This window comes from Anas platyrhynchos, chromosome 8, assembly GCF_047663525.1.
Source record: "Anas platyrhynchos isolate ZD024472 breed Pekin duck chromosome 8, IASCAAS_PekinDuck_T2T, whole genome shotgun sequence".
In the NCBI taxonomy this organism is placed as follows: Eukaryota; Metazoa; Chordata; class Aves; order Anseriformes; family Anatidae; genus Anas; species Anas platyrhynchos.
The window spans coordinates 8,249,796-8,274,732 of NC_092594.1; the positions used below are offsets into that span (position 1 = coordinate 8,249,796).

At 41.3% G+C, this 24,937-nt stretch overlaps 1 protein-coding gene across 4 annotated transcripts in view; it reads left to right on the forward strand.

Annotated features, from left to right (window-relative positions):
* The window catches only part of RPAP2 (RNA polymerase II associated protein 2), a 35,844-nt gene extending 26,011 nt beyond the window's left edge, over window positions 1-9,833 (forward strand). For 2 of the 4 annotated variants that reach the window (XR_005267368.2, XR_011810956.1), the window contains exon 13: window positions 8,980-9,129. Coding sequence is in view for 2 of the 4 variants with exons in the window: in XM_038182770.2 (XP_038038698.2) it covers window positions 8,980-9,129; window position 9,718 (151 nt within the window). In the remaining 2 variants the exon portion in view is untranslated. Of the gene's footprint in view, window positions 1-917; window positions 973-8,979; window positions 9,130-9,717 lie in introns of those variants that run through there. The other 2 variants (XM_038182770.2, XM_038182771.2) reach the window with 2 other exon arrangements.
* The last annotated feature ends 15,104 nt before the right edge of the window (window positions 9,834-24,937 follow it).

Consider the following 24,937-nt stretch of genomic DNA (forward strand, 5'->3'; position numbering starts at 1 on the left):
TAAGCAAATATTTGAAAATAGAGTTCCTAAAATCCTTCATAGAGGATGCAAATAGAACCATTCCGTATTGTTATAGCTTTAAGGGAGTCCTGTCCTTGATTTTTTGTCACTGGCATTGTACCATCAAAGTATTTCCAGAGTGTTGGTTGTCTTCTTTCCTGTTAGACAGGCTAAGCTTGGGTGTGAAAACCAGTGATCTCCTAGTACTTAATGAAGTCAACTACTTAATGTTCCAGGAACAGCATATATCTGGCAAATGCTGGCAGAGAACGTGACATAATTTTCCATCTGTTGAATGTTCTGAGAAGTGTAGTTGCTTTCCAGGACACTTACCAAGGGAACTTTTTTTGTTTTGTGTGTGTATACATAGGGTCAGGAAACTTGTTCAGAAGGAACATTATAGGAGTGGATTCTGTGTTGATGCTTGCATTTCAAAGGTTAAAGAAATTGTCCAGTGAGAAGACTTGTAAAGTGACTCTCATCTGCATAGAAATTGCTGTGGTCATGCTTGTGTACTGCTGGTCACTCACACAGCATTGAAATACGGGAATAGTGAGAAATTCCACTTTCAAGTTGCTTTTGAGGACGAACCGTATTACACCATTACGTTGTGGCAGAATTGTATGTCCAAGCCAACCTGGTCCAAGTCCCCTGCTCAAGCTGGGCCACCCAGAGCAAGCTGCCCAGGACCATGTCCAGGCAGCTTCCGAATGTCTCCCAGGGGAGAGACCCCCCAGCCTCTCTGGGCAGTCCCTGCCGGTGCTCCGTCACCCGCACAGTAAAGGAGAGCCTCCTGTCTTCCAGTTTGTACCCACTGCCTCTTGTAGAAACTCCCATTACTGCAGGTATGCTTTCTGTTTGCTGTTAGTTGTATTCATTCTTCTGTGCCAGGAGTGACGTTTTGGTCCCATTCACAGGGAATGGAAATTGACTACTATTTGGTTACCAACTAAATGAAAAATGTGTGGGAGGTGAACTTTGAAAGAAGAAAAATATAATTATTGTAAGTATATACATAAATATGGTTCAAAAAACAGTTTTGTAGAAGCTGCATATGAAAAAGTGAAGGTAGTGGAAACTGTGAACAAAGCTACCTCTTGAATGAACCCTAAGTTTTGTAGTATGTTTGGATTAAGTAGGAATTCCAGTCGTTGATTTTGTTTGTAGCATTGATTTAAGTGTAGTGGACAAAAAAAAGAAAAAAAAATGAATAATTTAGTTTCTGTTGCCATCAGAGGATTAAACTGTGCATGGATGCTGTGGACAAGTCAGTACACAGTAATGAAGGGAAAGTTAAATAATAAATAAAATATAAACTGCACTTTAGCTACAAAAGTCTTGTCTTTATGATGAGAATAGGATCTTTAGGCTATATTTAAAACTAGACCAGAAGTACCTTTTTTTCCTGCAGTAAGAAAATTATCTATTTCTGTCAGTTGCTATCAATCAACATCGTGTGTTTTATCTTTCTTTGAAGAAAACAGAAAACACAAATAATAAATTTGTGGAGATGAAAGAAAAATACCTCTGAATACTGACTTTCCTCTTTGGCCAATAGGAAATACTAACAAAGGGTCCCAAAGTAGGAGTTGCTTTTATTTCATAGTTGCAAATGATACTAACCATAATCGCATTTTTTCCCACTAGTATAATTATTTAATTAAAAGGAAGACAACATGAGAGATATTTTTAAATACCACTGCATTATGTTTGTAAATTAGATTCTTCCAGTTCAAGATTGTCTGTCAAATATTAATGTGTTCTAATGGAAAATTCACTTTAGGACAGTCTTTTGCTTTTAACAAGGTTTTCTGATTTATTTATTTATTTATTTTTAATGTTGAGCTTTTTAAATCATGCTCAAACTGAAGTAGTAAGAAATCAGTGTGTGGGTTTTTTTAATGGAACTGAGCATAATGGCTAAATTAAATAATGGGGATGTAATGTTTATAATTTCTGCACGGTATGACTGTGTAACTATTTAAATATCCCTAAGATTATAATTTTTGTAAGTTCCATAGTATCGCAGCTTTAAGCTACCACTACACACACGCTGTGCTTCAGATCAATTTTCTGGCTAATACTAACTTGCCTGATGGACATGTTTTGCTTCAATGTCTGTGGAAAACCCTGCTGTGATTTGAGATACTGCACTAACAAAATTGCTGTCCCTAGACAAGTATGCTGTGTGTAGTGATACGCTGGTGGATGAAGGACTCTACCTCAAATTGAGCAAGTAGGCAGTGTGTTGGGTAGAACATCCAGAATGACAGTGATGTATTGACTTACACTGTCAAAATGCCCCAGCACCTTTCAGTAGGGATTTATGCAGTGGATAAATGCAGAAAGTTTTTCAGTTCATCCCATCAACAGAAGCACTAATATTAAGAGATTGATACATTGGCCACCACCCAGTTACATGGAGAGGCAAATGGTCTACAGGCCGCAATGCCTGTCTATTTCAGTGAGTTTTACTGCTGATCTGTAACACTTGTTGTATTGACTCAGTCTAGTCATTTGTCTTAAACAAAACAGAAACTTAACGTTTAATCAGTTGCATTAGAGACTTCCGCCATAGGAATATAATTAAAATGGAATCTAAGAGTATATTCTGGAAAACTCTGCTATATTAAAAGAATGTCATTTCTGATTAGTAATATTTTTATTGCATTGCTAAGCCCATCAAATCTGTAACACAGGTTGTACAAATATAAAGTATTTGTTAAGGCACAAAAAAAAAGAGTTCCTTGTGTTTTGACAGAGTAGAACAGATTATAATGGAATGGTTGCACCAGTTTAACATGGCTTTGTGTATTTCCAGAGGGTTTTTAACACGTTATGAGATGAACTATTACTGAAAATGACGTGCAGCATGACACTGCTATTCAGGTTTTATAAACCTGTTCAAAAGCTTATTTACATCTACGGACAAGGTTTTGTGCTATCTCTTTTGGTTCAGTGCAAGGAGTGGGAAATTTACTGTAGATTGGTGCTGAAGGAGTCTTGGGCTGTTGATGAAATTAAAGTGCCTTGTATGACTGAAACAACTTTAGGGGTGCCTGTCAAGGTGACAGCAGCCTCCTTGGCACTGTCCTATGACCCACTGTTGATCCCAGAAGTGGTTCAACATGCTCAGCTTGGCCATCAGCCTGCCTTCTGCAGAAGGACTTGCTCTGGGATCCCCAGTAGCTTCTGCTTTGACCAGTCTTCCACGGGGTTGGTCTGAAGACAACACCCTCTCCTAGCACTTGCCAACCAGCACTGCTGCATGTGGCACATTTTGAGCCACTCAGCACTGTGCTGATCCTCTACACCCTATAGAAGCAATCCAAGAAGAGATGATTTCACCTCGGAATGGTAGGTATGTGGGAAAAGGTACTCTTCTTCTTAATGCTCCTTGTAACTCCCCAAAACAGAAGATATTTAGGTAATACTGTCCCAAACTGTATTTTTGACAAAAAGAATATGTAGGAAGAGAAAATCAGGAAATACTCTGTTCTTGTAACTTAGTTCCTCTAAGTATTAATTAATTATTCATAAAGATGATAACCGCTGTCCTACATTCATGACTTCATTTTTCTAGATACATAAGTGACTTGTAAGAGTCTTGCACATGTGAGTTTTTGAGTGGAAATTACCCAGACTTCCAAATTAACTCCGTTATTTGTGACTCGCATGATGGTAATAATTCCTGCTTTTGATTTAAAGACTTATGGCCACATGACAACAAAAGTGGTTCACAGGCACGCAACTATTAAGGCATTAAACTGTATCTGATGCAGTAAGAAAACCAGCCGATATCCAATTGTTGAGAACGAGTTTGCTTGTTTCATGCAATAGTGTAAACTCTCAAATGTATTCATATGTCTGCATAGCAAGGGTAACTCAGCCCAGTGGGGAAGAGTAGAAGTGATTATGGCCAGGAAAACATGAAGTGCAGAGAAGAGAAGATGGTGTAGTTAGCTTTTAGCAGCCTGCTCAATGAGGAAGTCCTCAGCTAAAAATTTACATCAGCTGCTCTGCTTTCACAGCCATTTGATCACAGGCACGAAAAGAGCCATGATCCCTCACCAGTCCGTGCCAAACCCCAGCAACATGCTTCAATGTAGAGTTGTCACTGAAATATTTGTCATTTGTATCCAAATATTGGTGATAACCTTGAAAATGTTTAGTATTCAAGGTTTTCCTGTTCAGACAGAGATCTGTTTGATGTTTTCTTGTAGCTGATGGGTAATGATAAATTGCACTCCGCGGTGTGGCACCTGCACAGTTACATTGCTTCATGTTTTTTAGCATCACGTCTCCTAAATCAGTCCTCGTTGACAATGTGACATGACTTTGTCATAGCGGTGGAGCAAATATGCGTTGGCTTTTTTAAGTGCTAATAGTGTGTTGCTGGAATGGCTGCTTGATCTTTCAGGCCCTTTACTAGCTACATTAAATCACCTGAAGTGATGCTTGAGGCTTGCAAACGTTTTTATTCTCTATCAGGTGTAAACAGTGTGTGATTCCAGACCTTCAGCTAAAATGCTTGTGGGATAAGAGCTAGCCATGGTCCAATTGGTGACTACCCAAAGACAGCAGAAAAATGCTTTGGACAGCAGAAAAATGCAGGTGGGGACCCTTAGTGAGAGTCTGCTGAAGGCACCTTAGTCAGAAGCTTGTTGGCACCTTCCCCGAAGCACATATGTGGCAGTCTGTGACTGTTTGCTGGGGAAGGAAAAAAAAATGTGCTGCCGCTATTTGCCACCAGCTCTTGCTTCATTTCCATGTTCTGAAATGAGTGTTCAAGAAACTTTTGTGATCATTGTTGCAACTCTGTCATCCTGGTTATGATGAGTGTAAAAAATATAAGTGCCTGAAACAAAAGCTAGAAGAAAAATGAGAGAATTAAAAGGAAAAGAACTATGTTGTGATTAATGTGTTAGTCATTCAGTGCTCAAACACCTATAGTTGGCAAAAATGTTTATATCCTACTTTCCAAAGCTTTCTGCAGAAAGACAGGTGGCACTTGCCTGTTCCTTCATTCTGCTTTAGAATTCTGTTCTTGCTCTACTGAGCATGTGAAACAAGGTAAAGTTTAAATAAGTGCTTCCGCCACGCGACTTGCTTTTATTTTTTAAGATTCTGCCTTTAGAAATAGAAAGACTGGCAATACTTAGATTTCTCTAAGAGGGTGTAATTATTAATTATATTGAGAATAAGCATATGGCTTTTCTTCATGAGTGTACGACTGCTGTGCATGGTATCAAGTACACTTCTGTGTACCCCTATTCTCTGCACTTTTTCTGTAAGTTTAAGTGGCCAATTTTAGAGACTGGAAAGGAAAACAACTCTTAGGTGGTTGTGTTCTGACCGTTTTCAGGTGCATGTTCAGAGATCTCCAACTTGGTGATATCATACAGGTGGTTTCGAAATTTTAGCTTTTTCAAAGGGGATTGCAGAGTTCATATTAAACAAGAAGTCCAGGAAGTTTTTCTTGAAGTCCAGTGTGTGTAGGGGAGATGGTTTTGTAAGTATTGTAAAGTTTATTTAGACAGACTTTTTTCATCTTTGTTTACGAAGTCCCAACTAGTGTTTTATCGCCGTACAAAAATTGCCACTCTGCCATCGTCTTTTCTGAATGTATTCTGTTGTATTGGTTAAGGTAGGTGTAGAGCTGTGAACAAATCCTTCACACGCTATCAATTTATTACATTTACTCCATGAAATGTGACTGGCTTCTAGAAATGTTCTAATTTAGGTCAAACTTCAAAATGTACTTGTCAAATGTTTTTGTAAGGCGACTAATTCATAGAAAGCTTGGGGCTTGAGTAGAAGCACTGAAGCTATGTAAACATTCTGTAGTAGCCAGATGTCACTTAATAGCTTTATAGTAATACCTTGGTCTTCACATGAATTTTTTTTGAACACGTAGCATATGTGGAATAGCCAGCAAATACAAATTTTATCACTCAGATATAGTTTGACATTCTTAACACTTTTTAAACTTTACAAAGACCTGTTTACCATATGGTGTAAGTGGGTGTGCAGGAAACGACACTGTTTCATGAAGCCTGATCTATACCGTACTACTTTTCCATGAAGTGAGCATGAAAGTTTCCTCTTAACTGTGCTGAGGGCAATCCTTTGAAGCATAGGCATATAACTTTGGACAGTAACATCTGTATGCACTTCTGTAGATGATAGTTGTTTGTTTTTAATCACTTAATCCTTTATACTCTCTTATTTGACTTTTTCACAACAGTTTGTTCCATGTTAATGTTGCAACGTGAAAGAACTAACAGAAAAGCACCATTTATATTTTTCTTTTCACTGCTGCAGTAATCAGTCATTATTGTTCAAGTATCTTCTGTCCTGTTTATATTCTGCCTTTTTTGAAGATGCTGAGAGTTTCAAGGCAATTCCATGATGCTTAAAGTTGAAATCCTATATATCATTACATTGAATTAGTCATGATATTTTTTTTCAGAGCTATGGTCATTGTAGCTGGCAAGATAATGACTCCAAAGACTGTTCTGGTTTATTTGCATACAATTATGGTTTAATTCAGTTAGCATGCAAAGATGAGAGCACAGCCTTCAAGCTCTATTGTGCAGTACCACAAATATACGTTGGACCAGTGTTACTAAGACCATGAAACTTATTACTCAGTGCAAACTGGCAAGTTGTGCTTGCTCAAAAGACAAAAGATTCTGCTTCTGTTCAAACAGCCATTTAAAAGCAGAACAGTACCCGAGAACCACTGCTTTTCAAATGACAAGTCAGAGCATCACTTAAATGCCAAAAGGACACAGTTTTCCAAGACTAAAGTGTTTGTACACGTATTCATAAATGTATAATCCATTGCTTCATCTAGATGCCTTTTTTTAATAATTGCTAGAAACTTCTGTGTGTCTCTGAACTTCTTGATTTTGTCTCCTGCTTATCAGATGAATAGCTTAATGACTTTTTAAACGAAGGTCATGTAAGGAAAAAAAAAAAAAACAGCTAAAACTTATTTTCATTTTTTAAGTTTGTTCCTCAATATTGAATGCCTGACAGTTTCTCTGACAATAGGAATACTTTTTTCTTCCTTAGCATGGGCTATAATAGCTGCTCTGTATACAGGATGTCTTAAACAGGGTGCGGTAGTTAGGAAATATTTGTAATTTATGAAACTATGTAATTTCACAAACTGCAGTTCCAAAAATATATACATACAAATGCGCGCACACACACACACATGCATGTATATATATGGGGGGAAGAGAGAGAGAGACCGTTTAGCCTGTGAGCTTTGTGGCATAAAGGTTTTGGTATGTTAGTATATTGCTTAAAACTGCATAAGATTTCTGCTCTTTTAGAGAAATTACTCTCTTAATTTTCTTTCTCCTACCTTGTGGTTAAGTTAAAATGTATGTAGATCTACAATACTGCAGAGAGTGTTTTGCAGCCTCCTGGCACCAGCACTCAGGAAGTCATGACACCAGTTTATGCCACCAGTCTCTTCTCGTATACAGCCTCTTAAATCTGGAGAAGAGTGACTTGAAGAGTAGGAACAATGCATCTCCAGGTCTTCGACCCACTCACCTCATCTCCAGACCAACAACCTGAAATGGTCACTCTGATCTTCTATCAGCAATTTCTGTTTCCCTGCTGATAAAGCATTATGATGCAAAAATCAACCTCCAGATTGTCAGCCCTGGTCAGGGACACTCTGTTTTACCAGATTAAACAGTAACTACTGTAATTCTCACCAGGAAGGAGACAACTCAGTCATGTCTGTCAAATTACAGGAAAAAAAAAAAAAAAAAAAAGCAGCCTCAGTCAAAACATCACAAATCCCATGTGAATATTTCACTTTTGTGGGAGGATTCGTATAGCAGTGTTAGTGCATCAGTCTGGTTTGTGCCACACCGTGTCATTACTTTGAGCATCCCTTAAAATCCTACTCACCAAGTGTCAGTGCTAGGTAGTTATTTAGCATATGCATATTAGCATATACATATTGAAATAGAATAAAAAATAAATGAAAAAATTCTTAATTTTATTAATGAAAAAATTTTGGAAACTTTTTTTGTTAAGGAACTGTTTTATTTAATTTAAGTCTTATTATCTTTTTTGTTAATAAGATTGTTTTTTATTATTTGTTATATTGTATGTTTGTTATTATTGATTATTATTTGTTATTATCTTAGTTGTTACTTGCAGGCTCTTGGAGCTGCGAAGTTTATAATAAGCTGTAGACTACCTTGAGCAACTTCTTAAAAGCACGTCATTTCCCAAACATTCTGAAATGTGCCTGTATGGTGTCTATTTATCTGTGGCACTAATCTGAATATAGTTTTTGTGACCACGTGACTTCATTTTGTGCCAACTGTGGGGGCAGTCCCCCACATAAGCGGACCAGACCCTCATGTATCTTACATATGTAATGGTATGAAGCCTGACAGCGTGTGACTGCAGTTATGTACAACATCTGCCAAGGAGCCCTGCTTAGAATTTATGGTTAAAATATTCTTAGTTACTTTAAGGTGAATTTTATACCTCTTTTATATTTCATTCATACGAGGAACCGTACAAGTTCTACGATATTAACATTTAGGAGCTTTTTGGTAAAGATAAAAATATTGACATTTATATTTTTTCTTTTTTATATGTAATTTTGTATTTTGTTCTGAAATTTGCTTGTGGTAGATAGCATCAGTATACAACCAATTAGAGGCATACAAACTACTAGCCCATTTATTTCTATTTGAACTTTATTTAGTTTCACTATATCTTAGTAAGATTAAATATTTCAGTACAGCTCATACATATTGTATATAATGTATACAGTCTTATGTATTGTACTGTAACAAACCAAGTGTGACATTATAAATCACCTTTCTTCAGCACAGTGGTTTGAACTTTAACAAGCCTTGCTTTTTTACATCTAATACTGCAAAGTCTCTTTAATGTATCAAAAAAATATTTATTTATTTATTTATTTCCCAGATTGTCACAAATTAGTCCAGTTTTCAAGAACAGTCAGACAAGCCCAACGTACACACAGTTCCTGACCACGCTGCTAGAAGAACTGCATTTCAAAAATGAAGATCTGGAAAGTTTAACAAGAATATTTAGGAAGGAAAGCTTGCATGAATGGTCAGTCACTTCTAAGCTATTCTGCATTTCATAAAACTAAGCAAATTGATTATTTTAATTTCCAGCATTTTGTAAGTATGCATAGTAGCTATAGATCATATCAGCCTTAGTAGAAAATGTGTAAAGTACGTTTTAAAGTATAGAAATATATATGGTATGGAAATGAGTGTCATGGTTCTGTCACTTACAGTAAATGCCAGCTGCTTATTACTTATCATTCTAATCTTTTGAGAATATATACTTGTTTTATATGTAGTTGGCTCACTGCAATTTTGGAAGGAATTTTTACTCAAGTTCTCTTAGGATTTACAAAAAAAAAAAAGAGAAAAAGAGTGGCTGCAATGGCTAAGTCTCAGCACAATGTAATTGTTTTATTTAGTCTGTATGATACAAAGTTAAGCTAAAAGCTACGCATTTTTTGCAATAACGCTGAGACCACATTTTGCATTCTGGATAGGTGGGGAAAAAATGAGAGCACATAGCTTATGTATGCTGACATTTAACAGATTCAATAAATCTAGCATCATAGTATTTAATGAAATAATTTGTGTGTTAATATTACTGATCTCAGTCCTTTGTTTCCCACAGAACAAAACAATCATCTTTACATCTCCCGCTATCTGAAATAAGGGCATGGAGAACAAAAACGCACTTTCAATTGTTGGATATTTTAAAATGAAAAATAAAATTAAGAATTCATTGTACTTCTTGCACTTTTGCTTTCTCATTTCTTTCTCATGAAGATCTTTGAAGTCATTTGCAGAAGCTGACTCAGTAACAGCAGTTCTTTAAGGTATGCATAAAAACTAGTTAAAATGTGGATGGTCTGAAGACTGTATTTAAAAGCAGTAGAAAGGAACCATTTTTTTTTTTGTTTGGATTTTTGTTCATGAAATTTTGACTCAAATTTGCCTACAGGCCTACAGGAATTGGGGAAAGAAAGAAAAAAATCTTGCAGGTTAAGAACACCACTGCCTTCTTTCCAGTTGACTGAGTGGAGGGAGCAGTATTCTTTAAGAATGATGGAGATGATACACATTGATGTTTGATCTATTGCCAGTTTATCTTGCTACTTCTAAAAAAAGGTGTGGTCCTTGAACTTGTGTAAAAGGTTTCTAAACATTCTCTAATCATTACTAATTTTGACTTCAAAACAGGTTTATTTGAAATTTATTTTTTTAAGACTAATTTTTGTCTTTCTGTAGTAATTTCATTTAAGATACCTGTGTTGTTTAGATTGAGTTCAAACTTGCTCCTATTATTAAGTGATTATGAAATGCAATTTAAGAGTAATCCACTGGTAACTCTTAATGATGCAATATACCATCTAAAGGCATAGTGCTCAGTTCATAGGACGCTTTTTTGAGAGACATGAAAATAAAGTTGTAACTGACTGTTTAGTCTGCAGCAAATGCAAGCAGTAGTTAAGACTGAAGCAAGACTTACCAGGACTACTGTATAGCAACTCTATTTAAAAAACAGAGTTTATTCCTTTGTCTGGCTTCCGTAATTGGATGCTGAAAGTAAACTCTGCACCTCCTTTATTGCTTGGTAGTTACTTCACAATAATTGAGATAAATATGTTGATTCCCCCAACACACAGAAGCCCAGGCAGCTTTTTTCAGTGGCAGCTCAATTGTACAGTAGAGTTTATTTAGGTGATGCCTGAGTTTTGCTAACATACTTTGTAATGGGAAGTCTTGTTCAGTTTAGCTTGTAAAAGCACTGATTTAGAACAAAGTAAACCTTTAATGCAGAGTTATAGCTATGCATTTTTCTAAGTGTGCAATAGGAGGAAAAAATACCCATCATGATCAGAGCATCTGATGTTAAATTCATAAGAATGCATGCTGTAATTTAGTTAGAAGGTTTTTGTGTTTTTGTTTTTGTTTTGGTTTTTTGTACCGTGATGGAAAACTTTTTACTAGATACGTATGCAATGAAGGGACAAGACCTCATCAAAAGATAAGCTTTTAGAAGACTGAGTAATAGGTAAGCTACACTGAGCAAAACTTTAATCTTTAATTTAATTCTATTCAGTTCTGATTTAGAAAGGTATTTATTTATAGGTGTATAGATCTACATCCCTAGAATCTATATCCCTATAGATTCTGAGCCAGCCACTGTTCTGGTCTGTGGCTGTTTACCTTGGGGCGTAGAGATTATAACTGCCCCATGACAATGCTGCTATTTGGTGTGAAAAATGTACATCAAACTGGGAATATAAACATGTTTCATCAGGCTTGCTGCCTTTTCATTTGAAAAGTTTTTACATTTCCTGTCATTTTAGTGGTTTGGTTTTTTTGTTTGTTTGTTTGTTTTGCTATTTTTAGTCCTGGTCTTCAGCACTTACTGTGTTGGAAACACATAAGTTTGTAATAAGACTGAAAAGGTCACGTGTCCAAAGATCTTTTTGTCAGGGTTCACTATAACTGCTTTTACTTTCTGCCTTTGCAGCTCAAAAAAGTAAGCTACCAGGATTTTTACATCTCCTCACGAGCAGCTGGACAGTAAGCTCATTCATTCTTTTCCTTGTGTTAAGTGAACAGAATAACCTTTCTCCTTCCATGACCTTCTTACCCAGTCCAGAGGAAATACTTCTGTGATAAGCTGGAAATGCCCTGAAGGGATATTCTTCACTTACCTATAATGATCTTATCTCTCTTTAGTAAAACTTGTGTAAATAAATGCAGAAAGTGTGTATATATACCCATTACTTTCAGTAGTGGGAAAGCTGTAGACTCATTTCAAGAGGATCTTTCATACTACCAGCCTTAACCAGTTGTGCAAAGAGCACAAACTCAAGCACCAAAAATTAAGTTCATTTATGTAGTTTTCTTATGAGCATGTTTTGCAACAGTTTAACTGCTTAGAAATGTTCAAATCTAGACCTTGTGAGCTTAAAGCTAGTTTCTGCTACAACTATCTGTCATTTAGCTGATCTGACTTTTTCAGCTCACTTTTTTTTTTCCTTCTCATTTTGGTTCTGTTTTTAGGCAGATGGTTTCTTTGTGGCCTGGTTGCTATGCTTAATGTTTTTTCTTCCTATGTTTGTTGAACAGGTGAGAACAAGTGAGGCTAGGCAGAAATGGTGCTTTTTAGCCTCATCTCAGATTTACTAAATTTAGTGGCTCACTTGTAAAAGCCTCCATTTCTGAATGAGCTAGGCAAAGCCATCAGTTACTTAGATCATAAGAATCATGAAGTCCTGGTAGTTCATTACAATAGCTATGTAAATTATCCAATTCTGTGTGCCCTGGGACCTGTGGCAAGGCAAATACAGTATGTGTTTTTGTTTGCTTGTTGTTTTTTTTAATGGGGGGAGGTGTTTTACATCTCTTTATGTGACAAGTAATTTCTGAAAGAAAACAGTGTTAATATCCACATATTAAAGGAAACACATATACAAGGAAAATCAATGGTTGTTCAAGGTTACGCAACAGTCTTTGTGTTGATAAAAGAGGATGGAGGAAAAGCTTTTGTCACACAGCTCAGGCCACGGCCTTGTAAATGCTGTCACTGTAAATACTGCACTCCATAACGCTGCATTTCCTAGTACAGAGATCAATCCCTTCACTGCTGCAGTTCAGTTCTTTGAGCCTTTTGACCAACCTTGATGATTCTTCATGGGGAAAAAAAGGGGACTCTGGTTATTTAGATGGTCTCAGATGAGATGCATTTGGGGCCTCAAGGCTGCATCACACAGCACCTAGATGGTCACCTGGATTTTCACTCTTCACACTCAGTGAGTAGTGTGATGCAGCTGTAGGTGTGTGGGGTTTGTTCAGTGGTGGTGGTGAATTCTGTATATCGTAGTGCTGAACCTGCGTGCCCTATCCACTTCTCCCTGAGTTGACGGAATCTGAATTCCACAAAATACAAGAGGGGCTGAGCAGCTCAGCTTGGCGGTGAGGCTTAGCTGACCCTTAACCACTGGAGAGAAAAGAACTGACACGCATCAGGAGAAGAAGAAAGAGATAAGCGGAAAGTGGTATTCACACCTTCTAAATTTAGTTATCCACCCGTAGCTACCTGCCACTCTACTTCAGAGAGAACTGATGCGCTTAATTTACGTTCTCTAAGTCATACCTTACTGCACTGTATGAAACAGGTGCCTCTCCCCCTATTTCCTGGTGGCAGAAAGAAAGCAGATAGAAGTCAGCAGAGAGCTTCAACCATAGCTGACTCTCACTGGAGCCATTTGTTTAGTAATTAAAGGCCTGCCACTGCCAAGCAGGGTTTCTGAGCAGCCTGATCCTGTTCGGTTATTGTGATGGCTACCGTTTCACACAGAATTATTTTTCTTGTCCCGTAAGAGTTAAAACAAAAAGAATTGAAGAAGTGAATGACAGTCTTTTGGAAAAAAAATCAATGTCACTGTGTTGAAAGTACATCCAAGAGGTGACAGTCTTGTTCTGCAACTTGCCTCTATGTTTTCCCCACTTTCTGTTCATTTCTGCAATTGCGTACGAACATCCACTACTGTGGGTGGCATTTAGCTTGATCTCACTGCTGTAACGGGTAACGCTGCTGTCATTTCCAACGAGCATTAAATATTGAAAACCCAGAACCAGCCTCTCTTTGGCAAGTCTTAAGTTTCCATAAGTGGCAGATGGTATATAAGGCAGGGCTAGGCACTTGTAAAGCTCTCTGTTTCTCAACTGCACCTCTACCACCTGACAGCCCGTCCTCCTCTGATTAGAGTCAGAGGAAGTAGGTGTGCCTGCCATTAGCAAAGACAAAGTAATAGTACTAGAGACGTTGCCTCCTGTGATCTTTCTTTTTGTGATGCTTCATCTGAGAACCACTTCTCCACAGACTGCAGGCAGCTTCAGGAGGTGGGCTGCCTGGAAGGTGCTCTAGGATGAACTGGGACATGTGTGGTGCTAAGAAGGATTTGGTTAGGTGGGGGGAGAGATCTGGAAACCTCAGCCTTCAAGCAGTCATCATTTAAGCACTCTGTCTTAAAAAAGCAAGTAAAAGCCTACACTGCTGCAGTAACCGATCTGGATGTATGTGATTCGTGTTAGTCATTCCCCCTTGGTTGCTAGAAACTACAGAGCAAGGCACAACAAAACAGAGCAAACTAGCACAAATGAGCAACAATTAGCAAGAAAAAAGGTGTGTGTAAGAAGCACAGGCCTTATCAATGAGAGGAATGCAATAATCACGGTGCTCGCACCACTTGAGTTGTCCACTAACTTTTTTTTGGCTATGCTATCCTGCAGTTCACCCAAGAGAAAGGCTCCCTAACCAGTCGCCTTTCCAAGCATGAGCTTGAGCTGATGCCTTGGTGCTCATAAGGCAGCCACATCCCACCACTCCAAAACCTCCTCCCTCCAAAGTCAGTCCCTGGGATGCTTTGGTTGCCTTTGTTTTATAGCGAAAGTCTTCAGGACGTTTTGCAAGCTGAGATTACCTGCAGGAGCTGCATGCAGAGATCAGAGAATAATGCCCGTGCATTGGTACATCCTACATCATTGCAAACCACATCAAATCAGTGCCATTTCTGGTGCTTCTTAGCCTCTTAAGATTCCTGGTATGTGTAACTGAATTGAACACGGAGTGGGACAGCAGCAGCTTCCTGAGAAGTCCGATGATTTGGTTAGAATTAGTCATCGCCACAGCGAGGCTGATTGACTTTGGATACAGCTTTAATCAGCTACAAACACAACAGGATTTACATCATAAATCTTGCCTTTCTGTTTTACTCAAATGGGAGTGTCTATAAATCAGGTTAGTATTATTTAACAGTCAAGTAGTTAAGTAACAAACAACAAAAAAAAAGATGGTAAGTGGTGGTATTATCTAAGAAGCCAGAACAACCTTGCTTACAGCTGCCAGCTAAGATCTGACTCATCTAAGCTGTTTTATAGCAACCATATGTTAGGCATGTGTATCTCACCTATTATGCAAAAAAAAATGATAACGTTTCCTAATCAGGCTTTGCCACTGAGCAGGATTTTCCGTGAACTTCTCGATATTGCAAGCACTATCCACAGCATGTTCCAGACACTCCTGATTTGTTAATTTAACAAATCGAATAAATGGCTATAAATCTGGGGCTAGTACTGACTCAGCGGGATCATTTTAAAACATCATTCCATGTTAAAAGGTAACTTCAGAATACAGGCACTTCTTGTACAGAAAACGTGGGTGTTTCAAGTTGGTCTGGAAGCAGGAGCTACCGCACGAGACGTTAAAAAAAAACTATCCGAGGCAATGCAAGCAGTCATACAGCACAGTCACTTGCATAGCCAGAAAAGAGAGGGTGAAGAATAATCATGGCGTTTTAACAAAGGCAGAGAACATTATAAACACCCTTGTTCATTACTTTTAGCCAGATTTACGTACAGGTCACTTCTTCACAGAAAGCTGCCTCAGCCTACACAGCTCTGCAATTCCAACTTGCTCCATCTTGGTTGGGTGTCCGTGTGCACCGGTCAAACTTCGTCTGTCCTGACTGTTCCCAGGCTCTTGCTGCAGCACCTGGGTACTCTAAAGGACGGGGGGATGAAGACATGGTCCCAACGCTCCCTCCTGGTCTCTGAAGGGCAGTAATTTCACTGCTCAATTCCTTGACAACAAAGCTCCCATTGACACAAATGAGAGCGAGCTGTTGTCCTGGCAATTGTATCTCGTTTAGAAATCATGATTTATTTATTTATTTATTTTATTAAGAAAAGTCCTTCACTTAAAAGCTTATTTGAATGCATTCTTTTTTTTTTTCTAAACTGTGGGCGGTCACTAAATAAAAAATAAAATAAAAAACAAAGTGGATATTCTTGATGCTTAAGATCCTTGGCTTATTATAAAATGTCACAACTATAACTGTAACTGTTTCTTTCTTATTATGATAATTTTCCAGAGGGCATTTGAAAGCTTGACAAATAAGTAATTTTACAGATAGCATGTTAGCCCTCAACAGCTCTGGGTCAAATGAATGTCATCTCTGCTAACTGTTTGTTTCTGAGATCCTCCCAAGCTCTGCTTCTTTGTGCACTGAACATTTGATGCTTCTTGTTTTTCTTCTATAACCACAGATGTGCCCTCTTCAAAAAAACTCACAATCTCAAAAAGCTAAACTGACAAGCTGAGTGTCAAACCACACACCCCAAGCAGCAAGCAGTGCTGAAGAAAAACAGAATCACGCTTGAAGAAAAACAGAAGAAATCACACAAATTGTTTCCAAAGAATGAATCTGAAACATTTTTGACTTGGCACAAGCCCTGTTTTTTTATCTACACGAGGATTTCAAGCTTTTACATCCATTTACTGTATAAGCAGAGGCTGCTCTCTAAAAGAGGTGAAGCTGAACAACACTTCGCACTTTCCTGTTATGCTTAATTCTCTCTGAGCCAAACCGGGACCGAGATGGGGCTCCTGGTTTGCCAGCAAGCAGCCCGGGCACCTACGAGAGGCACAGGGCAAGCGAGGCCACAAGTGCGAGGTCCCTGTGCGCTGCGGAGGCTCTCTGCTTTGCTAGCACTAAGGTGACAAATATTTACAAGCTAGCTTGGCAGCAATACCTTCAGTCACCAACCAGGAGTCACAATGCTGCCACACAAAGGAGGACGTGGAGGAGCAGTGGGGAGGTCATTTTCACACCGAAAAAATGCGTATGATCAGCTAGCTGGTTTCTTAATTATTCTGTCAAACAGATGTTGCAGCCTGCTGGCACCTCGTCTCTGCAGTTCAGAACTTGTCGCAGCATTAAACACAATTTGAAAGCACAGCTACACGTGTGTACTTGGCTGCCTTGAAGGCCGTTAGTCTGCAACGGTAAGATGGCACTGCTGTGCAGGTTTCACTAGAAGAAGCACCTTTTTTTTTTTTTTTTTCCTTTTTAAATCTGGTGATTCAAAGGTAAGACATCAATCTGCAGTTTTGGTATTTGACTGCTGATCTTCTGTAAGATCTGTAAAGCAAGAGCAATGCTGGATCCTGGGTTCCACCAGCTATATTTTAAGGGTCCAAATCAAAAGCACAGAATTTTTTCCTAGTTCATCTCTATCTGATAACCTTGCCTACAGAGGAGATGCCTGAAGCAAAGCTGATAAGGTCACCAGTACTAAGAAGTACATATCTTCACATTCCTGTTTCCTTTGCAAACAGGAGGAAGGAAGTTCCCTGCCTGAGAGCTAGCAAAATGCAGTTTCCAAGAGCCACAGACTGTCAGAAGTACCAATTCCAGTATTTCACGAATGATGCACTTACTTCGTCAGGCTGTTCTATACCCAGCGCTACTGAAAGCCTTTTGCTAACAGTTCACAACTACGTACTGCAGTGCTCAGAGCTGCATTCACCCCACCCCATTTCCTCTCTCAGCTTTGCTTGTCTCGGCCCTCCTCTTCCAAGCCTTCGGGGGGTCTTCTCAACCCCATGCCTCGCCAGCCCTCTCCCTGTGGGCTGTATCAGCCTCCTGGACAGCTCGCGCCCAGCACCTCACCTCCCAGCTCCTCGTCCTTGGGGCACGGCCAGGTGGGCTCATCCCCTCTGCCCCTGAGCACCTGCAAGACACCCACCGCAGTGCTTGCCATCCCAGAAAAGGGACAACCGCCCCCTCTCTGCCTTTAGCCCTTACAGCAGACTTGCAAAGGCCATGTGCCCATCACACCCGTGGCCTCCAGCACCAGGAGGGCACTGCCACACTGCAGGTCACCTCCCCTCGGGCGTACGAGGGCTGCTGGACATGCAAAGAGGACTTCTGTAATGATTCGTACAGCAGCATCTATAGATTATTATGAAACTTGTTTATAAAACAGATATGAATCACCCAACAGCTAAAGCAGTGCTCCTGTGCGGGGCTGATTAAGATTTTTTTATGCAACTTCTTTAATCAGAAGAGGCCTACTTGGTTGAAAATGAAACTTCAGCAGGAAAAGGTTGGTTTTGATTAATTTCTCAACTTGAAAAAGTGTCCAAGTTGACAGTATGTTTCAGTTCAACATTTCTAAACACACGAAAAAGGGAAAAAAAAGAAAATCAAGTTTAAAGTGACTTTTCATTTTAAGATGACATTAATTTCGCTATGATCAACTAGTTTCCAGCCATTTTAACAGATTTCACAGTATTTTTCCCCAAAATTTATATTTCCATTTCTCTAACCAAATTGTACAGGAAAAATATTGTAAATACTTGTTGTAGGTTAGCTTCTATAAAGATTACATTTGAGTGTTTGCATAAATACAGTTTGTTCTTGTTTGTTTGTTTTTTGAAACTAACGTGATGAGAAGCAGCAATACCTTTGTTCAGAATTTCATTCCCATACCAGACTCCCCAAATAACACAGCCTTTATCCCTACAGGCTGCTGCCAACCATAAGCCATTCTCTTTCATAATGCAACCTCAGGGAAGATGTTATGCTCAAAGAAGAGATGCATTCCTACTTCTATCTAATTGCTGTAAGAAGTTGTCAAGATGGATCAAATTGCAGGATTATGCTTATTTTTCGTTGCTTTTTTTTTTTTTTTTTGACAAAGTCAATTGTCTTATGACACATCTTTGTGCACTGGGGCGAGCTCTTTACCATCTGAGGCCTCACTTGTAAGGATTATCAATTAGCAGTTTCATCATCAATGTCAAGGCGCCTTCCAAAGATAGGTAACCCCTTTTCACAGAAAAGGAAAGTGAAAGGGGAGAGGAGTGACTCACCCAGGCACGTGGACTGCCAGACACAGAGCCAGAAATAGACTCGGGGCTCCTGGTACCCACATGCATGGCCTGGGGACTAAGTCAGCCTTCACCGAAATCGATAGCAGGCATCCCACCATTCCGCAAAGGAAAAATCCCCTTCACACATATGCACATGCATCTGTAGTTCAAAATATATTTGCTTTTTTCTTGGTGACGTGTGCTGTAGTATTTCCCTTATGCTTCTATCTAACCGTACCCAGAGCTGAAAGAAAAATAAAGCTTAATTGAACACTTCTCTGTTACCTTGTCTTGATGTTGCTGATGCTATAAACTTGGCTCCATATCGAATAAAAATTTTACAGCCGAATTGGGTCAAATTTTCATAAGTATTCACCACCAGATGCAGGTCTTATTTGTAGATATATCCACTGCAACCTTTAGACTCGATTTTCATGGTTAAATATGTTGAGGCCAGGCATGTCAAAATAAAAAGACGCTAAGATCTTGTTATTTTGACGTGCCTAGCCTCAACATATTTAAACTAAAAACAGGCCATTTGCTCTGGCCTCAATTGTGAATGCCGAGGTTTTTGACAAATCTGGGCCACCTTGTCTGCCTTTTTGTCTATTTATAACCTTCCTGTCCATTGAAGAAGATGAGGCTACAGGCACAGGCGGGGCAGAGGGATGGGACAGACCCGCATGGGAGGCACTTGGGCCCTGCAGAGTGCAGGACAGGAGCGTGCTGGGGACGGAGAGGTTGAGATCCTCTGCTCAGTAACACTCAGTACACTCAGTGGCCTAGCCTAGGGCCTTAAAACTGACCTCACGGAGAAGGTAGCATGGCTACTACAGTACAGTGGGCTATTCTGGTCTATACGAGAAAGAAACCAGGATGACAGCAGCCTTTCCTGTCAGTCAGCACATGCACTAGACCAACTAATATTAGGTTTTAGGAGTCTTGCAAAACTGGAGCAAGTTTGAAAGCAACACTGCATTTCAGTATGTTTCCCGTAGTAAAAGATGAAAGGGGATATGAGAGAGGCAGTCCATGGAAGCCTCGGTCAGGTGGTACAACCCCAGTTCTGGGCTGATCTGGTGCTCCAGCAAAGGAACAGATGCATGGGGACTGGGCAAGGGGGGAGCTGCTCACGAGAGCACGTAATTATGACAAAATAACCCTGACTTTTTCCCCTCCCAGTAAGACTGGGAATCTTGAGTTACTTCTACCAGACAATAAACCCTTCCATTAGGGAGAAAAAATAAGAATGGCACGCATTAAATGCACTGATAAGGAAGGGCCAGCACCAGGTGCTGTGTGGGAGCCTCAGCAGTGCAAGGGTAAGAGGACAGATAGCATCAGCAGAGGTTTGAGAAAAAGGGCAACAACAGGGGCTTGGTAGACAAGGGAGCAGCAGATCAACTCCAGGTGAGGAAGAGAAAGGGTGGAAGAAGCAGCAATGATGCCAGAATGTCCAAAAGGGGAGCTGGCAGAGGACATCAGAGCACGCAGAGCAGTAAGGTGATGAGGGGGTAGGTCAGTGCCCCTGAGCGACCTGAATCACATGGTCACAATGGGTTTTTAATACAACCACATGCAAGGGGACCCACATGGGGGAAAAGAAATCAAGAGCACGCAGTAGGATGAGAATCTGCCTCTGAAAGCGATGGTGGAAACTGGGGTACAGAGTCACTCTGAATAAACAGTTCCACTCAGCGCCCAGCATGAGGGCGTAAATATGCTTTTAGCATCTGCATCTACGTACCAGGGCTACATACCTCCTATCTCTGGACAGATGTTTCTTTCAGTGCAGCTGTAATAATAATAGGAGAATCACCAGGAAATCAGCGCAAGCATCGCAGCCCTGTGAAACTGTTGCGGATCCAAGCCACACTGCAGATGATGAAATACAGCGTTGCGTGGGAGTTACCTATTTCCACATGAACGTTATTCAATCACGGTGGCCCATTTTCACACAGCTTGCTGAACTTCAGAAAGTTTGCACAAAGGTTAAGGTTTGACATTTTGAGACATAATAGCTTAGACCTCTATCCCCTAGTGAGAGCTACAATAAATAATTAATAATACATGAGAAACATAGAACCTTACTTCATCCCTTTCCAGAGTGGAAGCACTGAAAACATGTTTTTTTTGACACAAAGGCTTATTCTGAGGCCTTCATTACCAGGATTTCCAGTAAAATAGCCATAGGCAAAAAAGCACTTCATCTGCCTGTTACATTAGGCTTCCTGAAACCACATGTATACGCAGTTGTGAGTACAGGCATAAGAACACATCCTCACTTCTCACAGCCTAACAGAACAATATTTCTATCAATACATAAGGTTGTGATGAGGTCCTGCGCAAACGGTGCTCATTTCTTGTGTTAGGATTTATTTTAACTGCCATGGCTTCCCACGTTAGCTTATGCAAAGCATGCCTCTAAGAATGAAACAGGTTGAGGCAGGGCCTTGTTCACAGCAGCGTAATTCACGACTGAACTCAGAAATCACTTCTCTATCTAGATTTAGGTATTACTTCAGGGATGCTTACTTCTAGAAACACTTGGTTCTGCGGATCCCTAGTTATATGTTTTGCTGATTTACTGCTGCGGTACTCCTTATTTCTGCAGTGCAGGATACATCTTCACGAGCATGCAGTACACGTCTCAACACCTGCAGCATTATTACCATCTTGGAAACACCACTGGTGCTGCTTGTTTGCAGCACAGCTGCTCTTTAAGCTTTTCCACATCAGTGCAGTGGCACCCCAGTTTCCTGCCTTTCCCAACTGAACACCTCTCAACCTTTGCAGCCAACAGGTTGGGGTTCACACAGAAAGCCACCCTGGTTCATTACCCAGTCATAAGTCCTCCCTAAGCAGGTCAGCCCAGCCTGTCCTCTGGATGAAGAGCAGCCTGTGGTCCTGGAGCCAGAGCTCACACAGTGACAGATGTGCAAGGCAGCAGCGAAAACACTGATATTTCCACAAGACACCTGCCTTTACAACCAAGCATATCCATTCACCAAGTTTTGCCCGAGTTTTGGTTGGGGAGAAACCCCAAAGCCCGTTAGTATAAAAGCTGTTGTGCTGCAGCAAAGCTCCTTGTACAGCCTGAGTTCCAAGCTCCAGCCCTCAGCCATGCACATGTGGTGTCCCTGCGCATCTCCACCTCCAGGGCCCTTGTCCAAATGCCAAAGTCAAGCAATTTAACCTGCCCTTGCTCCCTCTGCTCCAGGACCCCTCCACCTGTGCTGGGTGGTTTTCTCCCCCGGAGCAGTGTGTCCTCATGCCCTGGGAGGAGATGAGGGAACCCAGAGACAGCCGGCCTGCTCTCCCCTCTGCCTCCTGGCTGCAGGGAGCACTCCTCAGGGAATTCATCTGCAAAGAACTTGAGAGCCTTCACCAAGCCTGTGTGAATTGTGGGGTCACAGCCTGTAGAAAGTCTTGCAGGTTGGACAGAGGTAGAATCCTAGTACTAAAGCCAGCTATGGCCTTGGTCCCCACGTCCTGGAGCAATGCAAGAGCAGTGGAGGTACCAAACCGGGGCTTGCCACCAGCACGGCAGGGGTCAGAGCACTCTGGGCTCTATGCCAGCCTCTCATCCCGACACAGGGGCACTGAGGAAAACTGGAAACAGGACCGTGCAGCCAAGGAGTGGGCAGGCATCCCACCCAGCATGTCATGAGAGGGAACTGCAGCTTCATGCAGAGACGGGCATGGAGCCAGAGTGACATTTCCCCAAGACCTTGTTCTCAGAGCACTGAACCACAGTGACTGCCTGTAACCCAGGCAGAGAGCAACATGAAAGTTCAGGCAGCGACCTAACAGAGTTCAGCCTACTTTGTCAGTCCGACAGTTACAGGCAAATGAGAACAGGGACCATACCACCAACTGCTAGGCATCTTTTAAGCATATGGTGTTTCCTATACTCACAACATACAGCAACCACAAGGAATAACTCCTCTCGGCATGCAGTGACTACTAAGTCACCCACAAGAAGAAGAAAAAAACAAACCTGCACTGAGCAATTCTGCTTTTCAAATGCAACAAAGAGATCCAAGCAAGGTGTTTGAAGTAACACCTGCTACAAAACAGGAGAGGATCATCAAATGCTGCCATGTGTGTTGTGCTAATTGGACCAACCTACTCCACGGAGCACCGAGGCACGGTGTGACCCCACGCCAGGCAGGCTCCAGCCACAGTCACCTCCCTGCTCCATTGAGGTTGGCTCCTGATTAGGAACAGGTTAACCATTCACCCTGGTTTCTGAGGACCAAGTGTTCTGTGATAGCGTTGGGTACAGAATCACAGAATCAGTAGGGTTGGAAAAGACCTCCAGGATCATCTCGTCCAACCACCCCCCCCCACCGATACCGACACCAGAGGCAGAGCAGGGTGAAAACCAGACACTGCCAAAAGCACAAACCCCAGCTGTGCTGAGCCATTCCGAACTGCAGTGGAAGCACTGTAGATAAGAGCAACGCCTACTGACCTGGCATTTCCAGTAGCCAGCAGTGACCAGGAAACAACCATTTTTCCCCTGGTGGACTGATCTTTGCTGAGTTTTGCCTGCAGAAACGCTCTGCCAGCATGAGGGAGATGCTCGCTATGGCAGTTACATGTAGTCCACATACCATTGACCATGCTACAGAGCTACAAGTCAGTTCAGTTCAGTTTAGAGCACAGTCCACTTTGGTTTACCTTAAATGTAATAGGTTAGATGTAGGTCACCCTACAGTCAAGCTCTTGCTGTTTGATTTCAGTTAGAGTAAGAAAAATCTGTTATAAGTGAGTCAGCTCCTGAATGCTCCCAAGGCAATGGGAGTTCGCCTAGATGCAATGCTATGTAAATACCAAAAAAGAAACTAAAGATTTGACCTTTATTTACCCAAGCAATTCTCTGTTGACCAAAAGGCAAGTCAGATTTTAATGTGATTTCTAGGGCTGATTCAACCCCGAATTAGGCCAACTTCCACAACTCAACTGCAAGCACAGCAAGTGTGTCGGCAGGAAGCCTACAGAGAGGCTGCAATAGCACCAGGAACCCGAAAGTCACACGCAGTAAACAGTTTGGTGCAAACAGCTGGTAGAGGAGCACAACCAGGAGGGTCAAATACAGCGATTTACCCACTGCCTCCATCACGCACCGCTTTGCCACATCTCATCTGCCCAGGGGAATGGCTGGAAAAGGAGCAGGAGCAGCAGCAGTGGTGAAGAGCCAACCTTGCCCTCACCAGCATGTGGCCATGAGGGGTGACCTGAAACTGTCAGCAGCAGCAGCAGCAGATAAGCCTGGTGGCATCAGGGATGCCCCATCACAAAACACTGGGTCCCCTTGTCCACACGTTGGTCCAAGAGCAGCCTTCAGCTAGGGCATTCTTCCCTTGAGTCAGAATTTAATGACCATCTTTGTAGTGCCTTGGGCAAATATTGACTCTGGGATCCAACAGACTGAAAGTATTTGGTTTGTACCAGATGCGTTGCGTATATACCTTTGAAACATTAGCTAAAGGAGTGATTTGGGAAAATACATGTTCTAGGTGGATGTGTTTACTTTGCAAGGTTGTTTGCATCGTGCTCTGATCCCGAGAAGCGTGCCTGAAGCTCTTAACCACGGGAAGAAAGCCAACCGTAAGCACTCAGCGCAGCCATGTGCGTGTACACACACATGTGCAGCCTGCCCGCAAGAGTGGGATGGCTGGGGATGGCTGGAAAGAAGGAAACCTACCCCACACAGACCCACACTCCTGGAGAAGCCTGTCGGGCCAAGAGCTCACCACCCAGCACTGGTCCTGCACAAAGTTCAGCACCCCGTGCCGGGCCTGCTTTCTGCAAGGACTTGAGCGCTGGCTCCCCGGCTCCCAGCTGACAGCAGCCATGTGGGAACAGCTTTTGGGATCACTGGCACTGCTCCTGCAGGAAGGCGAGGTGGCTGCCCCCTCCTCTCCCATTTATCTTGCTCCAGGTATTTAGAAGAGGTCATGCAAGAAGCACGCGTGCAGGCAGAGAAACAGCTTGTGTCAGGAGGCTGAAGGTTCGGGGTGGTTTGCGTGGTTTAAGTTGCTTTTCAATTTTTAGGTTCTCCACCACCCCCCCAAGCATCAGTTCCCCAGGTGTCTACTCTCACCTGCTAAAAATCATCGTTCAGGTGTGGTTTTGACAGTTATAG